General features: G+C 40.1%; 1 protein-coding gene across 11 annotated transcripts in view; it reads right to left on the bottom strand.

Annotated features, from left to right (window-relative positions):
- The window catches only part of Stau2 (staufen double-stranded RNA binding protein 2), a 240,264-nt gene that overhangs the window by 143,334 nt on the left and 75,509 nt on the right, over positions 1-21,421 (bottom strand). For all 11 annotated transcript variants that reach the window (XM_060385825.1, XM_060385818.1, XM_060385822.1 and 8 more), the window contains 3 exons: positions 4,828-4,987; positions 3,542-3,649; positions 953-1,165 (listed from right to left, as the gene is read on the bottom strand). In XM_060385825.1, coding sequence (XP_060241808.1) covers positions 953-1,165; positions 3,542-3,649; positions 4,828-4,987 — 481 coding nt within the window. The remainder of the gene's footprint in view (positions 1-952; positions 1,166-3,541; positions 3,650-4,827; positions 4,988-21,421) is intronic.

Genomic DNA, 21,421 nt, shown 5'->3' with positions numbered 1-21,421 from the left:
TATGAGGCCCACAGTTCAGGTCCCTGGCACCCACAAAAATACCTAGTGGCATGGTGGCTTGCCAACAATTCTAGTATGTGATGCACAGAGACTGGGTATTCCCAGAGCGGTATGACTAGCTGAATTGGTGAACTCTGGATTCAAATAGATGGAAAACAATCAAGAAAGATACCTAATGTTAACCTCAGGCCTGAACACAGACACACATATGCATACACACGCAAACACATACACACGTGTGCACACACGAAATAAAATAAAGTGAGGGATAACATCAGCTACTTTACACGCTCATGATGAGAATTATACTAAAGGAGACACAAATGAATGCTAAGAAGCACAAATATATAAAGGAATAAAATTGTCATTAAGTTATCATCACATGATCTACATCTTGATTTAAAATAGCAAGCAGGGATGAAAGGCAGTGGGGGGAATGGGAGTCAGAGATAAAAAGGGGGACGGAAAGGAGAGAAAAGAAAGATTGAGGTTATTTTTCCCACTTGTTCAGAGATCTACCTTAAGAAACCTGTACAGCAGCCTGTAGCCAGTATATCACAATCACATGTTGCTTAATAATGGAGACACTCTGAGAAAATGCCGTTACATAATTTTTGTTTCTGTGGAAACATCCCAGGGCTCAAACAAACCTAGATGACAGAGTCTGCTACTCACTTAAGCTATGTGGTGCACAACTGTTCCTAAGCTGCAAAGCTTTATGGCACATCACTTACTAGGAACCTGAGAAAACTCTGAGTAGAGTTTGCAATAGTTAAACTATATAAATATATGTGGACAAGTGTATTAAAATGTTATATAATTTTTCTGCTCTCTTATGATCTTATAGGGCAACAACCACGTATGTGGTCTATACTGACCAAAAATATCATGCTGTGGCCTGTCACTACATTAATTAAGTAAAATAAGTGGATATTCACAAGTATATGCTTACCTTTACTATGGTTTTAGGGCGCTTTTTAAAAAATAGTTTTGGCTTCTCTACCACAGGAAGAGGTGGGAGCTTTTTCAGCTCCTGTAAGACAGTGGTTGCTGCTCGCTTCTTGGAGAGTTTTTTGCTATTTCCCTCTCCTTCTGCAGAAAATTCTCCCACTGATACCCGGGTCACAAAACTCTTCATGTGTGGTGGTCCGCTTTCTTTAATAACCTATTAAATGCAAGCAAAATATCAATCAACACAGCAGCATTTGTGTTTAACAGCATGAATCCTTTTTAATAGTCTCTCCAACTAATCTGGAGTACCATGCCAAAATTCCAGTATCTCTTTAAGATAGCTATTCTGAAGGTATGAGATCAGCAATGTTCATGTAAACATTTCTAATTCTAAATTAACCAAAGGTGAAAGGAATCTTGACAAACACGTAATTTACAGTCAGAGTTCCCCATGTCTTACAGAACACAAAGCTAAGAGCACAGAACATGCCATATTAGCTATGATCCCATGCTAGATAAGTCATGTGGAGTGAAAATAACCTTGTGACATATACCTGATGTCCTTTATAAGGGCAATGACACCGGAATTCAAAGATAATTTATCATTTCAAAGATGAAGTCTTATCATACGATGATCAATCTTATAGGACAATGTGTATGATTAAGATTCTATACGATCATAACAGAGCAGAAAATATGTAGTATTTTTAGTCTATGTTTACATACATTTAAATATTTCAAACATCATTGAGTTATGAAGCATCTTCCCATGGCAGATTTTCAAAAACAGAAAAAGGATGAAAATTAACCTCCCATTAAAGACCTGAATAGCTGTTTTCACAAGGGGATTCAAACTCTTAGAAATTTTGGTGATGTGTGTGATCTTTTATGGTACACTGATAGACCATAAAGATGTGTAGGTTTTCAGTATAAAGAATTATGGAACTTTAAACCAGAAATATTCCCAAACCATTCAATCTCTTCTTACATTTAAACTATGTCAGCTTGTAGAGGAAAGAGGGATGCCAAGTTCTAAATACTCAAACTACTAGTTTCCTTTAAAATTCTGACCTAAGGAATATACAGTATTTGGTTTACCACTTAATACTATATTGGAATTTTATCTTCTAACATTAAACTCCAATTAGGAAAAATAATTTTAAAAAGTGCACAGTATCCCAATAACTCAACAATAATGGAATAAGGAATTAGTTTAAGTATACTTTCCATGTAACTTAAATTTATCAACTGTTCATTTTCATCACTCTGATGCATATGCTTATCAATTGAAAAGGTAATTTACTGGCTAAGGAGATGGCCTAGTTAGTAGGGTGCCTGTTCTGCAGGCATGTGGACCTGAGCTCAGATTTCCAGCATCCATGTAAAAGTCAGGCACTGAGGCTCACATCTGTAAACCCCACCCTGGGTGAGATGGAGACTGGCCAGCCAGCCTAGCCTAGCTCTGGGTTCAGTGAGAGGCCTTTTCTCAAAAAAACAAGGTAGAAAAAGGCTCCTGGCTCATTTCTAAGTTTTGGCACCCCTGCCCCCACAGCACTTGAAAAGGAATACACTGATCTACCCTACGCCAACCTCTAGGCTGAGAACACGTGTGCATTCATGCACACATACAAAAAGTGATTTATTGACTCAACAGGAAACACTAGATGTTTAACCTTGTAGCTCACATCAGATCAACAGTGTGAACGTGAAATTCTCTAACATAACATATAGGTATGCAAAGTCCCTCTCTGACTTCTAAAATTCCCTTTCTATTCATTTAGTCTCTAAAGACCCCACATCTATGAGTTTCGAGTGTGTGACAGGCTTCACAAGTTTCCCCAGTGAGTTCTGTAGGAATCTCGCTCCCTGCCTTCCTCGTCTGGCTCCTTTCAACCTGCTAAGGGAAAGAAGCCAGGTCATCTGACCTGCCAGAGCTGTGCTCTGTGTGTGTATATATATATATATATATATATATATATATATATATATATATATAATTATTTTTAAGGTTTTCTCTTTTTAAAAACTTCATACACTTCTATAAATATTTGCTTCATGCATACTCAGTTGTCAAAAGCTATTTCATTCCCCTTTAGTGATTTGAAGTTGACGTTAAAACATAACCTGTGCAGCAGGAGTGGCTCAGTCCTGGAGTATATACTTATTAGCATGTAGCAAAGTCCCTGGTATGATTTCCAGCATCTACCCCAAAACAGGCCAAACATGTTTTGACCTCCATACAATTAAAATGAATTGAATATTAGCATAGCATCACTAAATACTAGGTTGACTCATAACTTGAATTAAATAGGAACAAATTAACAATAAATAGATAGATAGAACACCAAATCCTATGTTAACAGAAACCTTCAGACAAAACTGAAATGTCATGTACAAAGCAGCCCTAATACAGAAAAGACAAGGAGCTCCACAATGCTCACAACATTACAGTAATTTCTATCTCTCCGAGGCATAAATCATTTCATGATAATGGATCTCTACACAGGAAACATAGGCACTCCTGCAAGAATCTAGTACACCAACCATAGAACTTGTTCAAATAATCAAAGACAAGCACATGAACACTTACCTCAAAACTGACAGGCATATTTCTCTTCAGAGCAATTTCAAAAACTAAGCTTATTTCAGATTTATTTGCATCTTTGTCATCATCCATTTCTTTTCCTGATTCACCATTCTGTCACAGAAAACAGGGCAGTGTTGAGGCTAGACATCACAACAGCTTTCACATTCTTCTGCTAGCAAGTGGGTCTAGCTAAAAAGTCTGAACAGCAGACATGGACATTCACGGTGGAGCCTCATGGAAGTATTAGAGTCAAGGGCTGTGCTGTCAGGATTTTGGATTTTGTTTTGTTTTACCTGAAGTAGAAGCCGCTAACGCTGAGTTTGAAAACATTCTACTCAAGCACACATTCTTCAGACCCAATTCTTTTACTATAGAGTTGTGCACCTGCCTCACTCCCCAACTGGTGCTCTAATATGACCCATGGGCTTACATAACAGACAGAAAGCCAATAAACTGGAAGTGTGTTTGGACTAGCATCATTTGCTTACTCGCTTCTTTAATACATACTTCTGGAGGATCTCATCTGTGCTGAACAAAGCATGTTTGAGATAGGAAAAGAAAGGGGCAATTCTTGCTACCAAGAAGCTTATAATTTAATAGTAGCAATGAAAAATGCATCAGCAGAAAAACACATACGTCCACCATTATAATAAACTTCAAAGGATGAAAGACTCCCATGTTTGGAGAAAGGATAATTTAGAAGGCTGAACTGTAAGGTGTGAATAACTGGCTATCCTACAAGAAACACCTGAACTAGAGATATCACTGAAGTTCTATGGAGAAAGCAGATGAAATCATAAGAATGAGTAAAATTACCCAATAACCTTTAGATTTTCATTTGCAAACTAAAATAGGACTCCGAATTCTCAAACCATCAGCCTCCTCCTTACATTCCTTGACCTCAGGCTGGCAGAGTGTCTTCAAAGCACAAGGCTCTAGATTCAACTTGCTGCACTGCTGGACTCTGTTGTGGTGTCTGACTATATCCCTTGATCTCAGATTAACTCAGTGTAATCTATACCCAATACCAGGTGCAGTAAATGGAAGCATCTTTATAGACACGTTCCTACATTCCATGTTGCTTGCCAAGTGACTCCCACAGGTGAACCGAGGTCTTCCCAGCAGGAATGTATGAGTCTAGTATAGTAAAAGGGACCTGAGCGCAGACTGTCAGGATCCTCCCCTAGCTGAACAGATCATTTTTTTAATTACACAACTAGTTTATTTGTCTGCTCAGTAACCTCCCTGGAGTAGCCCAGGAAAGCCTGTCACACTCAGCGGTACCACACCTGAGGAGACTTTTCTGGAATCGGCTCATTCTGCAGTGCTTGGAGGGCTTTCATCGCAGCATTGTGTCTGGCAGCTTGTCGCGTCTTCCCTTCGCCAAAGAATTCATTATTTCCTACAGTCAACTGGACATAAAAAATCTTGGGCATTGGGCAATGATACCTATAAAAAGAAAACACAAGCATCAGTGGTAACTCAGAATTAGTCTACAACCACCTATAACCGTAAGAGTATTTCACTTAAAATGTTAGCAACTGTGTGGTGGACTGCATAGTCTCTTACCAACTCCAATAAATTTTAACCTCATGAATATATTTTAAGGTAAAATTTGAGTCAATATATCTATACATAATAGTGTACACTGACTTCCATGAAAAAATATAACATTAAACAAAAAGTAATACAGTACAGATTATCTAACTATATCATAGAAGTTTTTCTAATGAAGTTTTAGTCAGTTTTGATAGATGAGAACTGAACAGTTTGCTACTGACAACAGGGAGCCACTGGCGAAGCTGGAGCTAGGTAAACCCATTTAGGTGGTTGCATGCACAGCACTGGGCTTGTAGTAAAAAATGGCTCTACTAGAGCTAAGGGCAGACAGACATCTCAGTATGAGATAAAATAATAAGGACATCACATTGACATTAACAAAAACTAAAGACTCTATGCCAATTATCTTCAGACTTTAAGCTGTCCACAGCTGCTGTGCATATTACAGAAGACAGTGACATTTTATCATGTACACAAGGCACAGTGACCAGATTAGGATAACTGACATGTAGATTACCTCAGAGATGTTCCATTTCTTTGTGCTAGGAACATTCAAAATGCTCCGTTTGAAACACTGACTTGACTTTTGTTACACACTTATTCTGCTATACTACATAAAATATATACATCATTCCTTCAACCCAGCTGAGCCCCATTAGATATATTCTCCCCCTTTTCTCATCCCCAACACCCTTTTCAGAATCTGGTAACTTCCAAATATATGTAAGAATGTGCAGTGCTTTTCTTTCTGTGCCTGATTCATTTCACTTAACACACTGTCTTTCAGCTCCATCCCTGTTGCTGCATGTGAAACAATTTCATTCTTTCTATGGCTGAGTAATATTCCATTGTTATTCATACTTTCTTTAGCTATTCTTCCATTGATGATACCTAGGTTGATTCCAAATCTTGGCTACCATCAATATTGCCATGAGCATGTGACTGTAGACATCTCTTCAAAATCAGTTCCACAGGGGAGATTGCTAGATCATACTAGTAGTTCTGTTTACAGGTTTGGCATGCTTTGCTGGTTTTCACATTGCTGCTTTTGAGAAATCTCTAGGCTATTTTCCATGATGAATGTACTAACCTACATTCTCAATAACGGGATGAGTGCTCCCTGTTCTCCTCCTTGTATCCTTGTTTCTCACTGCATTTTGATGCACATTTCTCTGATGTACTGAGCAGTATTTAAGTAACTTCTTGCGTGGGAAGTTAGAGACTGGGAGTTAGACTGGCAGCTAGGGAGGGGGCAATGGCTAGGTAATAAAGGTGGCTAATTTTCAAGATGACCAACTTTTTCCTCAACATCTTGACTTGAGACAAAAGCCTGGCTTTGAAAACAAAGGCTCTGTAGGCTTTTGTCTCCCACCAGGACCTCGATGATGGACTGACTCAACAAGTTCAAGGCCCACTCAGGTCACACAGTTGTGGGGGACCTCTCTGACTCTGATGCCTGCCTTTGGATACTGTTCCCCTAACTGGGGCCTGTCTGGGCTCAGTAGGAGAGGATGCACCTAGTCCTACTGAACTTGATGTGCCAGGGAGGGTTGGTACCTACGGGAGACCTTCTCCTTATCTGAGGAGAAGGAGAGGGGTGAGTGCGGATATCAATGTGTTTGGGAGGGGGAGACTGGGAGAAGAAGAGGGAGGCTGAAATCAGGATGTAAAGTGAATAAATAATATTTTAAAAAAGAAAAAAACCAATAATGTAGAATATGTAGTGTATTAGAAATATCTGTTAAAAAAAAAAGAGAGGGAAGGAATTAGAAGTATTGTGCAGCTGTCTAGAAAAGGTGGTCAAGAAAATGTCAAGAAGGTTTCACAGAAAATGACAACTTTGTAAAGATCTTAAATAAGTGAGGAACCAAACCAGGCAGGAATCTGGGACAGTGCACTTGAGGTACCCAGAATACTGAGTACAGAGGCCCAGAGACATGCTCAAGTAACTAAGGAGGCCCATCTGTGTAGAGCTGTGGGGATGAGAGAGGAAAGTCCAGGGTTAAGAGGTAACCAGATTCTGTAGGCCTTCCTTAAAAATCATTTTAAGGATCTCATTTCCAGCCTAAGAGAAACAGACAGCCATTCTGAGCAGGAAAGAACATCATCTAAACCATATTTTGGAACACTATCTCCTATGCTGAGGACAGACTGAAGGGGAAGGTTGGTAGAAGCCAGGTAGCTCTAACAGCAACTATAAGATAAGCCTTAGAACGGGACTGACCTGGGTAGCATTAGTAACAGTAAAAGAAACAAAAGCCCCTAAATTTTTGAAAACAGAGATGGGATTACCTAAGCACTGTCTAGCAACACTCAGGCATGGCTCAAGAATCACCTTAAAGCTTTAGAAGAATACAGACTACACAAGGAACATGTGCTGGCGTGGACATCAGCAGCTTTGCTTGAGAAATGCAAAACTATTAGATCAAACCTCCAAGCAGACGCATCAAGGGCAATCATATTTATGAATCTGGGTTCTAAGAAAAAGGTCTAAGGCAAAGATAAATTTGGGGGATAATCAATATAGAGATTATATTTAAACATATAAGAAAAATAAGAACACCCTGCGGGATTCAGAGATAACAGACAGAGCAGTAAGCATAGGTCCATAATGAGGAAAGGGTGCATTAACCAAGGGACAGATCATAAAGGAAAACTAGGACTGAGCAATGTGACCACTGAGCTGAGTAACTCAGTGCTATCTGAAGAGGACCAATTTTGACGGAATGAAGGATTTTTAATTGTAATGCTAGAAATTAGATTAAAAAATTATTCCTGTGCTGAAAATGTTTCCAAACCAAAGTCCAACTGAGGTCCTGCGTTTTTTAATTTGCCATGCTAGGGACTGAAAGGGCTTGCATACGGTAGACAAGTACTCTACCACCAAGTTACACGCCAACTTGAGGTTACAATGTGCTTTAAATGGTTATTAAACAGCCAACTAGTAGCATTCTTCAGACAACCTGAGATAAACTGGAGAGAGCCCACAATGTCAAATGCTACTGGGCAAATGGGACTGAATCAATGAAGGCTTCCTAAAGATGAAGATCAGTACTGAAGACACAGATTAGTGAGGCAACAATGAAGACCATGTGCGTGGGTAAACACGTGAAAACGGTACAGAGGGAGAGCCTAAGGCTGGAATCTGATTAATGCCTATGATCAAAGTGCAGGGGAAACAACGGATGGCAGAGGACGGGATAAACGAGGGTCAGGGCCAGAGAAGAAATGACAACATCATGTCAGGGAGAGGGATCGCAGTGTCTAAGGGACTGGAGAAAGCTGGAGCGTGGCAGCAGAAACCGTCACTGTTTTAAACTCTAAACATCAATTTTGATGGCTCATAATTTTCTATTAAGTTTTTAAGGTGTTTTAAATGAATATAAAGTGAGTAAGTATCCTTATTTTTAAATAGGAAACATTAAAAAGTTAAAGAAAAAAAATGACAGTAAAATACTATTTTTAACATCCAAAGACTAAAATTAATTTCAAAATGCGACCTTTTGGTCCACTGATTACAATAACTAAAAAGTGTTCTGACATGACAATTCCCTACAACTTACTACTTATCACAGACTAGTATAGATAATGTATATACTTTGTCACCCACAGAGTTTACTTTCCCACCTTCACAGACTATACATATTTTAATTCCTTCTATAAAAACTTCAAGATACACTACTTGAAGTCAGAAACCGACTCCTGAGCTGATCTTACATGGCAAGCTTTCCCTGTAGAGCAAATGCTTACAATTAATTATAAACTCCTGAAAATAGAGGTCCACACTGGAATGCTGAGACCTTTAACTACAGTAGAGGGAGTGGGCGCCACTATAATCACTAAGGTCTGCTGACAATTACAAATCTCATTTTGGTTTGCCACAGAGACAAACAAAATTTCTGTTCATTATAACTTTACTGGAATATGATGTCATAACACATAACCATACTGAAACAATCTGCTGATTTTTCTGACCAAAATATTAATTGCACACTAAAGAGCCCTTGGGGCCTCTTCCTTTTGGGCCATCAAATATGGCTTTATGTATGCATATAGGTATGCATTTGATATATATGCATATATAAATCATATCATATAAATATCAGAGGAAAAATTAAGTATATTGCATTTTTACATAAAAAGCAAAATATTCTAGTAGTAACAACAGGAAATACCAAGACCTGATGCCTGACTTGTTTCATTCCAGTTGCACTTCATCCTCTGGTTTAACAATGATTCTCAGTAATATACCCCACATGGTTTGAATATCTTACACATCACATCTCCTCAGAGCACCATGACAATTAAGACTAGCCAGAGCACTCTGATTAATGGCATCCAGACTGCACTAGGGGCAGCTGACGCAGAACGCTTCAGCCAACACAACACTGTGTGCCGAGGCCCTTGCCTCCAGATACCTACTCCCTTCGGTGAAGAAACACTCAAAGTTTATTAACTTTCAAAGGTGGAACATTCGAGTTAATGAAGTTCCTTTTCCTGTCTGTATTTTTCAAATAACAAGCTCAGTTTTGATAAAGAACATTCAACACATGAAACACTCCTTTCTACAAATTAAGAGTATATTTAACTAAGCAGCTAGAATTTTGTGTTCAAAGCTTATACTCCCATGTTGTTACTGTTGTTAAGAGCCGTGAAAACCCCTACCGTGCAATTAAACAACTGAGTGGGCGCCCTGAGCCCACAGCCTCCAGAGGGCGGCTCCACTTTCGTCCGTTTCCTGCCCCAGTTGCAGTCCACGCTTCAACACTACTTTTCCGAATCAGCCTCTGCAGTGGACTCCTAGGTGGCCTTGGTCAGTCTGCCTACTGTCTCAGGGCCACTGCGGCATCCAATGAGGCGACATGACCACTCCTTAGTGCATACTACCTATGTCCTTTGTATCAGCCTAGTCCTTACAGAAGCCGAGTGTGACAGGAAGACTCCTGAAGCTCACTTGGAGAGCGTTGTTGCGAGTCAAATTCAAGTCCAACTTGAGAGGTTCAAGAAAGGCTTAAAGCATTTCCTATGGCCAGCAAGATGGCCCGATGAGTAAAGGTGCTTGCCACCAAGCCTTAAGGACTTAGGTCATTCCTCAGGACCTGAATGCTGAAAGAGGAAAAACTTTTGGCTTCACGTGTGTTGTGATATGAGCTCCTGTGAGCACACATGCATGCACACACACCAAACAAACAAACAGTGCCTAAAATTCTGCCTTATTATCTTCTAGCTCTGACCATTTGTGTTTATTCAACCATCTTATTAGTGACCAGAGAAGTTAATGCTGCAGCAAATAACACTCCACAGTGACGCCCTGTGCCTCCACAGCAAGAAGTTCAACTGGATGATCAAGTGGTGCAACACGGGAGGCCACAACGCTGGCAGCCAGAGCCGACTGCTAACAACCTGGGCTGGACAAAAGCCACTTACAAGGCTTCTTCCCATGCTTTCTTGCTCCCTAATTGGTGTGTGTGTTGTGGGGTGGGGAGAACAAACACAAAACACTAAATAAAAAAGGTTCCTTTTCCTCAGATGCACAAGAAGTTTTCAGATATGCCCATCTTCAAGACATATGAGACAATACAAGTCAAGAAAAGATAGGTGAGTCTTTTGAGTTAGTACTTAACATGCCTAATGGAGTTTTTAAGCAAAGGAAAACTACCTTCATTGCTATGACAATCTTCTAACCCACACTATCTTACTGTCCGCCTAAAGTGACTTTATTCAAAGCCTCCTTTCTCAACTGTTCTCTTTCTAAACAACTAAGGCCCATATGTCCTCCCTATCATCCAGCCATTGCTCTATTTTCCAGCATCTCACTTTCCTAAATATCACTTTTACAAGGTGAGAAAGACACATTCCAAACAACATTAGGACTTAAAAAAAAAATCGAAAAATAATTACCTCATTTCATTTGATGGTGTTACTCATAAATTTCAATACCGCTTAGACATTCATATCTCCTCTACAGGTTTATGTCCAAAGCACATGAAAATGCTATCTTCTGATCTAATGGGAAGAGGCTTCGGTTCTGTTTATTTCTAATTCAGACTGAAAACAGAATGTCACTTAAGCTTTCTATCTCAGTTTACTTATCTGTAAAATATTTGTAGAATCTATAATTAAAAATTCTATAAGCCAAACTAAGAATCCAAATGACATGTGATTATTTTTACTCTTTGTACACTTTGGCAGCACTAACCCAAATTCTTTTTCTTACAACAGAAAAATAACAAGTTTTATCATAAAGCTGTAAAGTAGTGTTGGCACATTTTCAAACTTGTACATATATAAAACGTCTAGATAGTTCTTTCTTCACATCTATAAAATTTGAAAATATGTCTTTTATGGGTTCTGAGTTTTAATTCTTAAGGAATTTCAAATATTAGGACTGATCTGAAAAGGCCCACAAACAAGCTGAAAAGAAGTTTTAGAAGAGGTGTAAGGACAGTGATTCTGCTGTTTGTGGAACTCCTCTAATTATGTCTTAGACGCCTAGGAGAAAATACAGAAAGGGCGTGCACAGGAATTCTGCAATAGGGTGTTTCAAAGCAGAGTTAAAACAGCATGACAGCAATCAGTTTTGAGCTCTTAGCTGCACTGATGTTAAACAGAAGAACATGTTCAGCAGAATCAACTCAACAAAGGTAAACCTGTGTTCAAATTAAATCCAGTAAATTAATAGAAGAGCATGAATTTAGGATGGGGGGGACATCAGCATTCAGCCTGTGTCACTGAGAAGCCTCCACACTCAGGACTGTGGAGGGCAGAGGATGGATGTTCTCAGAGGCCAGCTGTTGAAAGCACACTACAGCCACCCTCACAATCACGGATACCTCCATGAACCTGTTCTTGCTCCTTCCCTAAACTGTACCTGCATAAACCATCACTGCCACATCATTTTTCACAAATATGGCACAAGGAGACATTAGCATTTAGATCATGCACCCCACAACCTCAATCCCATTTACAGATGATGAGGAAAACAAGGAACAGAGATGGCAACTAACCTTCCCAATACCACCTAATGTGAGTTGGCATTTACGCCCAGCCAGTCTCATTGGGAGCCCACGATCAACCTCTGGACTGTGTGCTGCTCCAGAATTAACTGCACAAGCATGAGCCATAAACTCTGAAATCCTGTTACATGTGAATGTCAAGACCACTCAAATCTACCTAGACTTAGGAGATCTGGAAGATTCAGAATATCTCTCTGAGCTACTATCATATGCAAGACACCCTTCACCAAAGGGAATGCTGAGGAGATTCTAAGTGGAAAGTTGACTGCGATGGCTCCCCCCACTTCCCTACCCCCCGCCCACACACGCACACCATTCCTTCCTCATCTCTCTTGGTCCATCTTTCTGAAGTCTGAGCTTATAAACTGTAACTTGTTCCATTTCTACAGTTTAGTTGTACTGGCCTCTACCTCCAAAAGAATACTAATAGCAGTAGGCAGAGGGCATGCTTGACTTGTTTCTCACTAACTGAAACACAGCTGCTGTGTCTCCAGTAAGTATAGCACTGGCTAGATGAAGGGGAAGAAGGGAGGGAAGAGAGAACATGCAAGAGAGTTTGTACAAATGTACATCTATTGCGTATATATTTTAAAATAGCAAGAGACTATCCGGTTACTTCTAGAGTGTTATGCTTTCAAAGCCAAGAATGAACTCAGAGAAGTCCCATTGTCTGTGTAGGCAATGCCTTTATTCGCAGTGCCTGCCACACTGCCTTTATTCTCCACGTGCAATCAGGTAAGCTTTGCTGCCTAGTTTCCAGCAGCAAACAAGTTCACATTCCTAGAAGAAATCAAGGTTTCTGTTTAACAATATTATAATTAGGATTTTCCACTAATATTCCATAAATAATAATCATCTAAAGTCATATACTTCAGCCTTTTAAACTAGCGCTGCATGATCAGCTGCCAAGATTATTTTCAGTGTCTTAAAAAAAAAATGTTTCTTGTTTTACAAAGATGTGGAACCATCTAGGCCAACTGCTTTTCTACAGGATTGTGGGTGATACAGAGTGGCTACTTGTCTAACTGGTTATTCTGGAAACTTGACAAAAATCCAAATCATATCATCTTACAAAGTAGGTCTGGCAAATTTCTATTTCCCTGTGAAAATCATCCCATTCATCCAGGTTCCGTGGTTATCTTCGCTATGAGTTAATGTGGTCCTAATGAACATTTTACTTCTTTATAGCTATTGTGTCCACATCTCACCAGCAATCCATGCTTTGCCTATGTGTACTTAAAGTCCATATTTTCTCACCTTACTGTGTTACATATTTACACATGCTAATAAGTCTTACTAAAAACAAAATGTTGTGCTTCAAGTATCTTTTCTATCTTTTTCTTCTTTTTATGTAGCCATTTTATATTTTTCCTTTCTCATTTGTTATTTCTTTTCTAAGTTCTTGTGTTGGGTACTCAATTTACCTACATGGTATCATTTATAACAAAAGCATAAGCCTAATGAACGTGTCTGCCTAAATACCTTCTGTTGCTCAAGCTATAATGTACTAAAAAAGAAACATACTAACTACAGTGTTCTCTAAATGTCTGTGATGAAGCCCCTTTCAGAGAACTTTGCTTGCATCAACTTTTTCAGCTTTATGCAAGAGGCAATCTAGGTAGAAATTATTTCATTTTTCATGTAATAGCATAGCTGTACATTTATTTCAGGACAACTTCTCATATAAATAAATAAATAAATGTACATACACATACTATACACTTTAAAATCTTTTGTAAAACGTTTCAGAGAAATACAATCTTAAAATTTTGCCATATATTTACTAAATATGACATGCTCAAAAATATAAAATATTCCTATGAGAAAGAAATGCACTAAGATATGACTCATGCATGACATGAATTCTTCCATAACTCAATTTCACCTTTGGTTAAGGCTTCTCTGAAAATGTTTTCTGTGCACTACATGTGTAGAAAATCTTTCAAGTCCTCTCCACTAACAAAATGATTAATGAAACTATTTCTAGAAAATAATTGAAAAACTGTTTTCCCCACAATGTTAAACCCATAAATAATTATTTTGAGTTTTAAAAAAATTTATTCAGCAGAGAAATGTAAAAATATGATCAGACAATATTTTAAAGGTTCTTTTAATCTTTTCATGGATAAATTACCTCAGGATGGCTAGAATACAAGACTCCAATGCACAGTAGGAAAGTGGACCGCCTCCTCTAAAGCTTACACGAGCTTCAGAAATTGCTTTGCTACAATGTCCGACCCAGACATCTCCTCCAATGTTTTTGCTGATCAAAATTAACTATCAACTTTGGATGTTTGCCCATGGCAAATACTCCCAAAAGAAACACAGAGACATTACATCAGCGGTGTTACAGCAAGATCAATGTGCTTTAGTGGAGATGTGAACAGTAATTAGACTTACTGCACACTTGTACTATTTTTTTCTTTCACTGAAATCTAAGTGAATCTGGTTGTACATCTGCATATAGTTTAATGATAACAATAACTTGTAAGTCAGTAGATATTCACTGGAATATAAAAAATTTACTTGGCATTTTCCCAGCTAATTGTTTTTACAGCTTGAGTTCACTTTATGCATTAGCTGCATTCATAAAAAAGTTAACATGAAGCAAATATTTTCATACTAAATTCCATTTTCCCACTGTTGCCCAATATTTAATCTTGAGTTATATTTCTGTAAGAAAATGTTGGCTCTAACACATCATAAAAATTATAATTAAAATGCATATGCCCAGGAACAGGTATATTTAATCAATTATTTTATAAAACATTTTATCTTTTCACCTGCAATAAAATTAGCCTAATGGATACTTATTTTGTTTCATATTCTTACAAGCACTAGAAGGAAATGTGTACTTTAAAAAGCAACTGTAGGGCTTTTAGAGTAGCTTTTACAGAGCCAGGCCTAGTGGAGCGTGCCTTTAATCCCAGCACTAGAGAGGCAGAGGAAGGGGGACAGTGAGTTCAAGCCATCCTGGTCTACAAGTGAAGCTCTGTCTCAAAAATCAAAACAAACAAAACTAAAGTAAATATAGAAGTACAGCAGCTGGACATGGTGGCACACACCCGTAATCCCAGTACTCATGGAGGCAGGGGCAGGTGGATCTCTGTGAGTTTGAGGACACCCTGGTCTACAAGGCAAGTCCAGGACAGCCAAGACTACACAAAGAAACCCTGTCTCAAAAAGAAGAGGAGAGGGAGAGGGAGAGGCAGAAGGAGACGAAGAAAACAACAGCAGCAGCAGCAACAACAACAACAATTTATAAACTGAATTCTATCACAGAGTCTGGCTGTCAAATTGAAGTAGTACAGTATTATCAGATCAATGACAGTAATCACCCTCAGACCTTCTGAATTTCTTCTGCTACTGGTAATACATTTTAGGGCTCTAACATCCATACTTGTTTACTAGAATCACAGGTCTCCTTCAGAGCTAATGCATTTTCTGATTCAAAGATCTGTTTTTAAACTAATGCAAAGATGTTCATAGCTACCTGGATCCTGTATTGAAAAACATAAAAGGAAAATTTTGCTGTAACAGATGATGAACTGGAACCTTTCAATACTCTCCTATACAGTCCTATTTTTAATTAGGACTCAGGGTTAATGTTCTAACTTATAATTTTCAAGCATCATAAACTGGAATTGTTTCTATACAAATCCTCTGCAGAGTGTCACAGGGGCTACAGTCATCAATTCTCCTTTTCTGTATTACACAGGTAATCACGGTATGCTTTTCTAACAAGTAGATGTGAAGCGGGTCTTTTATATCAAAACAAACGCTGAGCTAAAAAAACACCAAGTCCTCTTGATTTTGGTCACATGCCCTGGAGTAAAACACAGCACCAGGTAAGAGAAACACCTCTGGTCAGGATACTTCCAGTCTGGCAGGGGCCTCCTGCGCAGAAGAGGCTGAAGGACCACTTAGAGTCTTGAAAGGCTAATGGCTCATGCCTTTGATTACCACAGTTGAATCTTAGAATAGGGATAAAACTGAGTGTGTTACATTCTCACCTACACAGATAACAGCTTTTAGGATATTCTGAACAAGTCTCTCAAACTATCTTAATATCCAAGACAGCTATTTACAGGAGTGAGCAGAGGACAGCGGAGAGCCCGTTCAGGTCTCTAGCAGCAGGTGACACACGGTCCCACAACAGCAAAGGCTCAGACGTCAAAGGCTCTCACTCAGTCCTTCTGGACAACTCATTAGCCCTCTGAGATACGGCACAGTGTTTCCATGGTGCTTCAGCCCCTCCTGTGTTTTCTGTGATTAGCCACCAGCTCCAAGAAGAACCAAGGGACCAAGGTACTAATACCACACTATCTACTTGGAAGAAATCCAGGAAAGAGGGCAATCCTGGAGGCAAAAACTCCAACCTTCCATGCCACACACAGGACAAAATGCCTAGTGAGTCTGAGGAACAGGAAGTGTGGTTGGAGTGGAGTCAATGAAGTGATAAATGCTGTTAATGAAGTCCGAGATGTGACTGAGTCAGACTTATGTAAAGCCTTGAGCTTGTCTGCTGACTACCGCCAGCAGTGTGCTCCCACAGCAAGGAAAACACAGTTTCAGAACACTGCAGGAAACAAGGGTTGGTCAACCATGTCAGCACACTTTAAAGTAGCAGTCAGTGAGCAGATGCCCACAGAAGCTCGGACAGTACTGTTACTAAACACAGATATGACCAAACATGTCTCCAGACACTTCCAATGAATGCAACTAAAAAGTTTGGAATTCTTTGTTCTGTGTCATAAGAGCATTTATTTACATGTTTGGAGTTATGTTCTGTATGGGTTATGCGGTGGCCTGTCCTCCACACTGTAGCAGTCAATCAACTCATTTATCTTTGCAGAGGTGCATCTTGAACAGAGAATGTGAGAATGTCAGTAAATCGTATTGAGGTAAATAAGTCGAGGTTTTTGGTAACTGAAGTCAAGAAAAGGCCTGGGAAACTGATGGGTAATAAGCTCTCAAGAAACTCAAACTGAGCAAAAACCAGCAAGTCCTGATGAGAATAATACCTAAGATGATTAAATACATGGCACTCGCATTACTTCCTAAGAACCTAAATCTTAGCTGAAGTGAAGGGAAAGCTGGATGCCGAAGCTGCTCATTTTCACTGCAGCAAAAGAGGTGAAGAGAAAAAGCATGCAAGGAAAAGGACAAAGCAAGCTGTCAGTAACAGGTATGGTGGGAAGATCGCTTCTCGACTGCTTTAGAAACACAGACTCTGGGAAACCAACAAGACCTGCTGATTTGGACTTTGGCAGGATTAGAAGACAAAATAACTTATTTTTGTTTTAAAGTGGACTGTATAAACGACTAATGAGTCCAACACTATCAAGATGTCTGTATTGATTTGGAGAAAGCCTTCCATATGGTCTTTAAAAAAATAGGGTGCTAAGCAAAACCAATAAGTCATTCAGAACCAGGGAATATACAGTTCCTTCACTATAGGAGAAAGCATATAGCGTTTGGGAAACCCGAGACATATGTGGGAATGCAGAATGAGTCTTCAACCAGTTTTACTGATTGTTTTTGTCATTATCCTTTAAGAAAGTCCCTCAACAGAACAAAAGGAAGATTTGTAAATAACAGTGCTTACAACAGATGAAACATCCTGTGAGACCGTTGGAGGAACCTCTGCTCACAACCTGAGCATCAGGCCTCTGAGAACACCCTCCAGGACGGTGATCAGGACTGACAGGAGCACGGCCACAGCTCTCACTCAGGAAGCACAATCACCCCAGTTATGTGCAAGGAATTCCAGGCAGAAACCGAACACTTCAGAGCTGATGAACTCGTGATAATGTCAAGTGGGTGACGGGCTGTACTCTTAATCTTATTTGTCACTGCTCTCTTGATTTATCAAAATGTAATGCTAGTAAAAATCAAATCAGCATTCCCTTTTACGTCTCAAATTTAGGCAGCCCAGTACTCTTGCGAATACCCGAAAACCTTGTATGACACCATGTGACTCTTCACCCAAGGGAAAAGTCTAGCGTGAATGTCTCACATGCTATTCCAAGGGAGACAGATGTGGGGGGGGCAATCTCTGGTCACACAAGGGAAGTGGGGGCCTCATTCACTGCAGCCCCAGGGTCTGGCATCTAGTGTGGTGTCTAGCACTCAGGAGAAGCCCAGGATATGTTAAATGGGGGAGAGGGGTAATAGCTAATGCTAAGTGGCGTATGAGATGTCAGCACTGGACATTTAGTAACCCACTTAACACTTCCAAAAGCCCTCAGCGGTAAACGCTAGTGCTGTTTCCATTTTCAGTCACAGTCACTAAAGCAGGCTCTGAGTATCTTGGCATAATCTGGAGCTAGCTTTCAGCTGAAGGCGCAATGGTTCCATAGCCTTGACTAATCACTTTACACTACTGCCTTCCTCTTGAGAGAAGTGGATGGATGATAGCAAGAAGGAAAAAGCAGGCTCGTAAACAGCCATGTTCTCAGCTAGAGTGATGCAAATCAGGTCTTAGAGAACGGCCCACTCAGAGAAAGAGAACCACGAGGGACCTTGTAGAGGAGGATGGAATCAACATGCACCTCGTAAACTCTGAGTGTAATCTCTGAAACACGCCTGCAACAGTACTTGAACTCAGGAGGCACATGAGATCTAAACACGGTGGCTGACATGGAGGGAGAGCACAGGCCCCTAGCCTCCGTGGTGAACTATTGTAACTGATGGATTCTGGGAGACTGGGAAACACTGTCTTAAGTGGACTACTCACTGTTGAGCCCACTAGTCCCCAACAGACAGCTCCAAACTCAAGGTCGCACACTCTGCCCTGCTAAAACTCAGCCGGTAACAAAGGGAAACAACTGGACATGAATGTGAGAAAGATTTGCGGAAAAAGTGGGGATAGGTAGGAAGAGTAGGGAGATGCGAAAAGGTGGGAGGTGACAGCAATCAATATGCACTATAAATAAACACATGTGAATTTGCCAAAAAATAAACAACCAACCTACAGACTGAGGCCAGGGCATGGGTCAAACAGCAAAAGAACCTAAACTGGATCTCCAAAACCCACATTAAAAAAAACCATCAGGCAATGGTGGAGCACGCCTTTAATCCCAGCACTTGTGAGGCAAATGCAGGTGGATCTTTGAGGTCAGAGGCAGCCTGTCTACAGAGTGAGTTCCAGGACATCCAGGGCTGCACACAGAAACCCTGTACTGAAAGGGAAGACAAATCGAGTGTGGCACACATGCTTCTACCCCAGGGGTTGGGAAATGGGAGACAGACATCCCTGGGGTTTCCTGACCAGCCAAACTATTTTATTTGGCAAGCTCTAGCCCAGTGAGGGACTGTTTCAAAAAAAGAAAAGGTAGATGATGCCTGTGGAAACCACACAATGGTGTGTGTCTCTGGCTCCCAACTGTGCATGTGAGCTTCCAAGTGTACACACACACACACACACACACACACACACACACACATTGTTACAGCAAACATGAAACAATGAATGTCCAAACTACAAGCTGGGTTAAATAAATTATGGAGTAATCACACAGTGGGATACTAAACAGCTCTTAAGTAAATGAAGCAAAAATTCTTTCTAGTCTGACCAAGTTAAGTTCTCATTGGATAAATTCTCCTACAGGACACTATAAACTCTGAACAGAATGCAAAAAAACAAACTTGCTTCAAATCCCTAAAGAGTGAAAAAAAAAAAAAGTCTGGGGGCAGAATTAACTTCTAGAAACCTGATAAGACATGGAGGGGGGAGTCGTAGGAGAGCCCCACATTCTACGTAAGAAACTCTGCCCAGTCTCTGGCTGACCCATGAACTACACACGCACAGGGTAGAGGGACAACTCAGTAGAGACACTGAGGTGTGAGCTGCTGTCCAAGGAGAAGAAAACGAGCTTTGCTATTAGGCTGTGGACAAACGAATGGCCTGCTTGGATGGTTTTTAAGAGGCCTTTCAAAAGTTTCAAAATCTGGAGCACTTCCTACTTCCTGCTTTTGGGCTAAGGATGTTACCTCTGTCTTAGAATGAAGGGCTGTACTCCTGCAGGCTGGAGAAATCGCCCAGCAGGTACAGGCTCTTTATGTGTAAGCTGAGGCCTGAATTCAATCCCTAGAAACTACGTAGTGGACAGAGAGAACCAGTTGTCCCACAATTTGTCCTCTGACCTCCACGTACACTCTGTTGCACACTCATGCACATGCCCAGAAAATAGTAAACAAATAAATAAGAGTGCTTTTTTAAGGAGAAGAAATGCTTGCGATCTTAGAGCACACTTTCTAACTAACTGGACCAACTAAAGCTATCAAGCATACTACTTGGGTCATTGGAAACGCTCTTCTGGAGACATGGACGACCAGAGTAACCTCACTTCACCGACACTTGGATAGAACTGTACAATAAAGTTCTAGACTTCATATTTTCCTAGGTGTTCTTGGAGTACCAGTATCTCACCCCAGTTTAGTTCTTTTTCGAAACTCTCTAGAGGGCAGAAAGACGGTTCAGAGGGTCGAGGCACTTAACACCCAGCCCAGTGACCTGAACCCAACCCCCAAGAACCATAGCATAGGAGGAGAGAACCAACTCCCACGAAGGGTCCTCTTACCTCTACCTGTGTGCTGTGCTGTGTGTGCACCACACCTTTACACATAAATAAACCTAATCTCAAAAGTAAACTTCTGACATTGCTGACCAAACTGAAGGAGAGTATTTCTAAAAAAAAAAAAAATTGGTTGTTGTACAACCAATTCCCTAAGAAAATGCTACAATGTGTTTTAACTCTATTTTAAAATAGTTAAAATGTATTTTCACTATATTTAAATCGGTATCAAATAATTTCCCTATAAACCAAATATATGGGGAATCTACAAAAGTATTCAAGTGTTGTTTTTTCTTCATAGAAATATTTCTCAAACACAAATGTCTCTTAAATGCAACATCACACACTGCTTACCAGTCTACAGGAAGAAAGGGAGAAAATTAAAGTTAAGATAAACACTTACCATCTACCAGAAAACAACAAAACACACAATTGTCCTGGATAAATGCAAGGTGAAAATTATGACAGGACACTGACGGGAAGTCTTGGTTCTACATAAAACAGCTCCCTCCCTTTCATAGAAGCATGAAAAAACTCTAAGTTAGACCACTCACTAAGATAAGCCAAGGTCATCAAACTTCCTGACTAGACCCAGAGAGCCAGTATTTCAGCTCTGCAAGCCAAACGACTCGGACGAACCTTGCCTAGACCAGTGGGTGTGGCTATGGACCATGACGTCTGATGAATGGAAACTGCCATCTAAATGTCGTATAATTGCCACACATCAC

The sequence above is a fragment of the Meriones unguiculatus genome, chromosome 6 (assembly GCF_030254825.1).
Source record: "Meriones unguiculatus strain TT.TT164.6M chromosome 6, Bangor_MerUng_6.1, whole genome shotgun sequence".
Taxonomy (NCBI): Eukaryota; Metazoa; Chordata; class Mammalia; order Rodentia; family Muridae; genus Meriones; species Meriones unguiculatus.
Note: the sequence above shows the minus strand (reverse complement) of the source record. Positions and strands in the feature narration are given on the sequence as shown.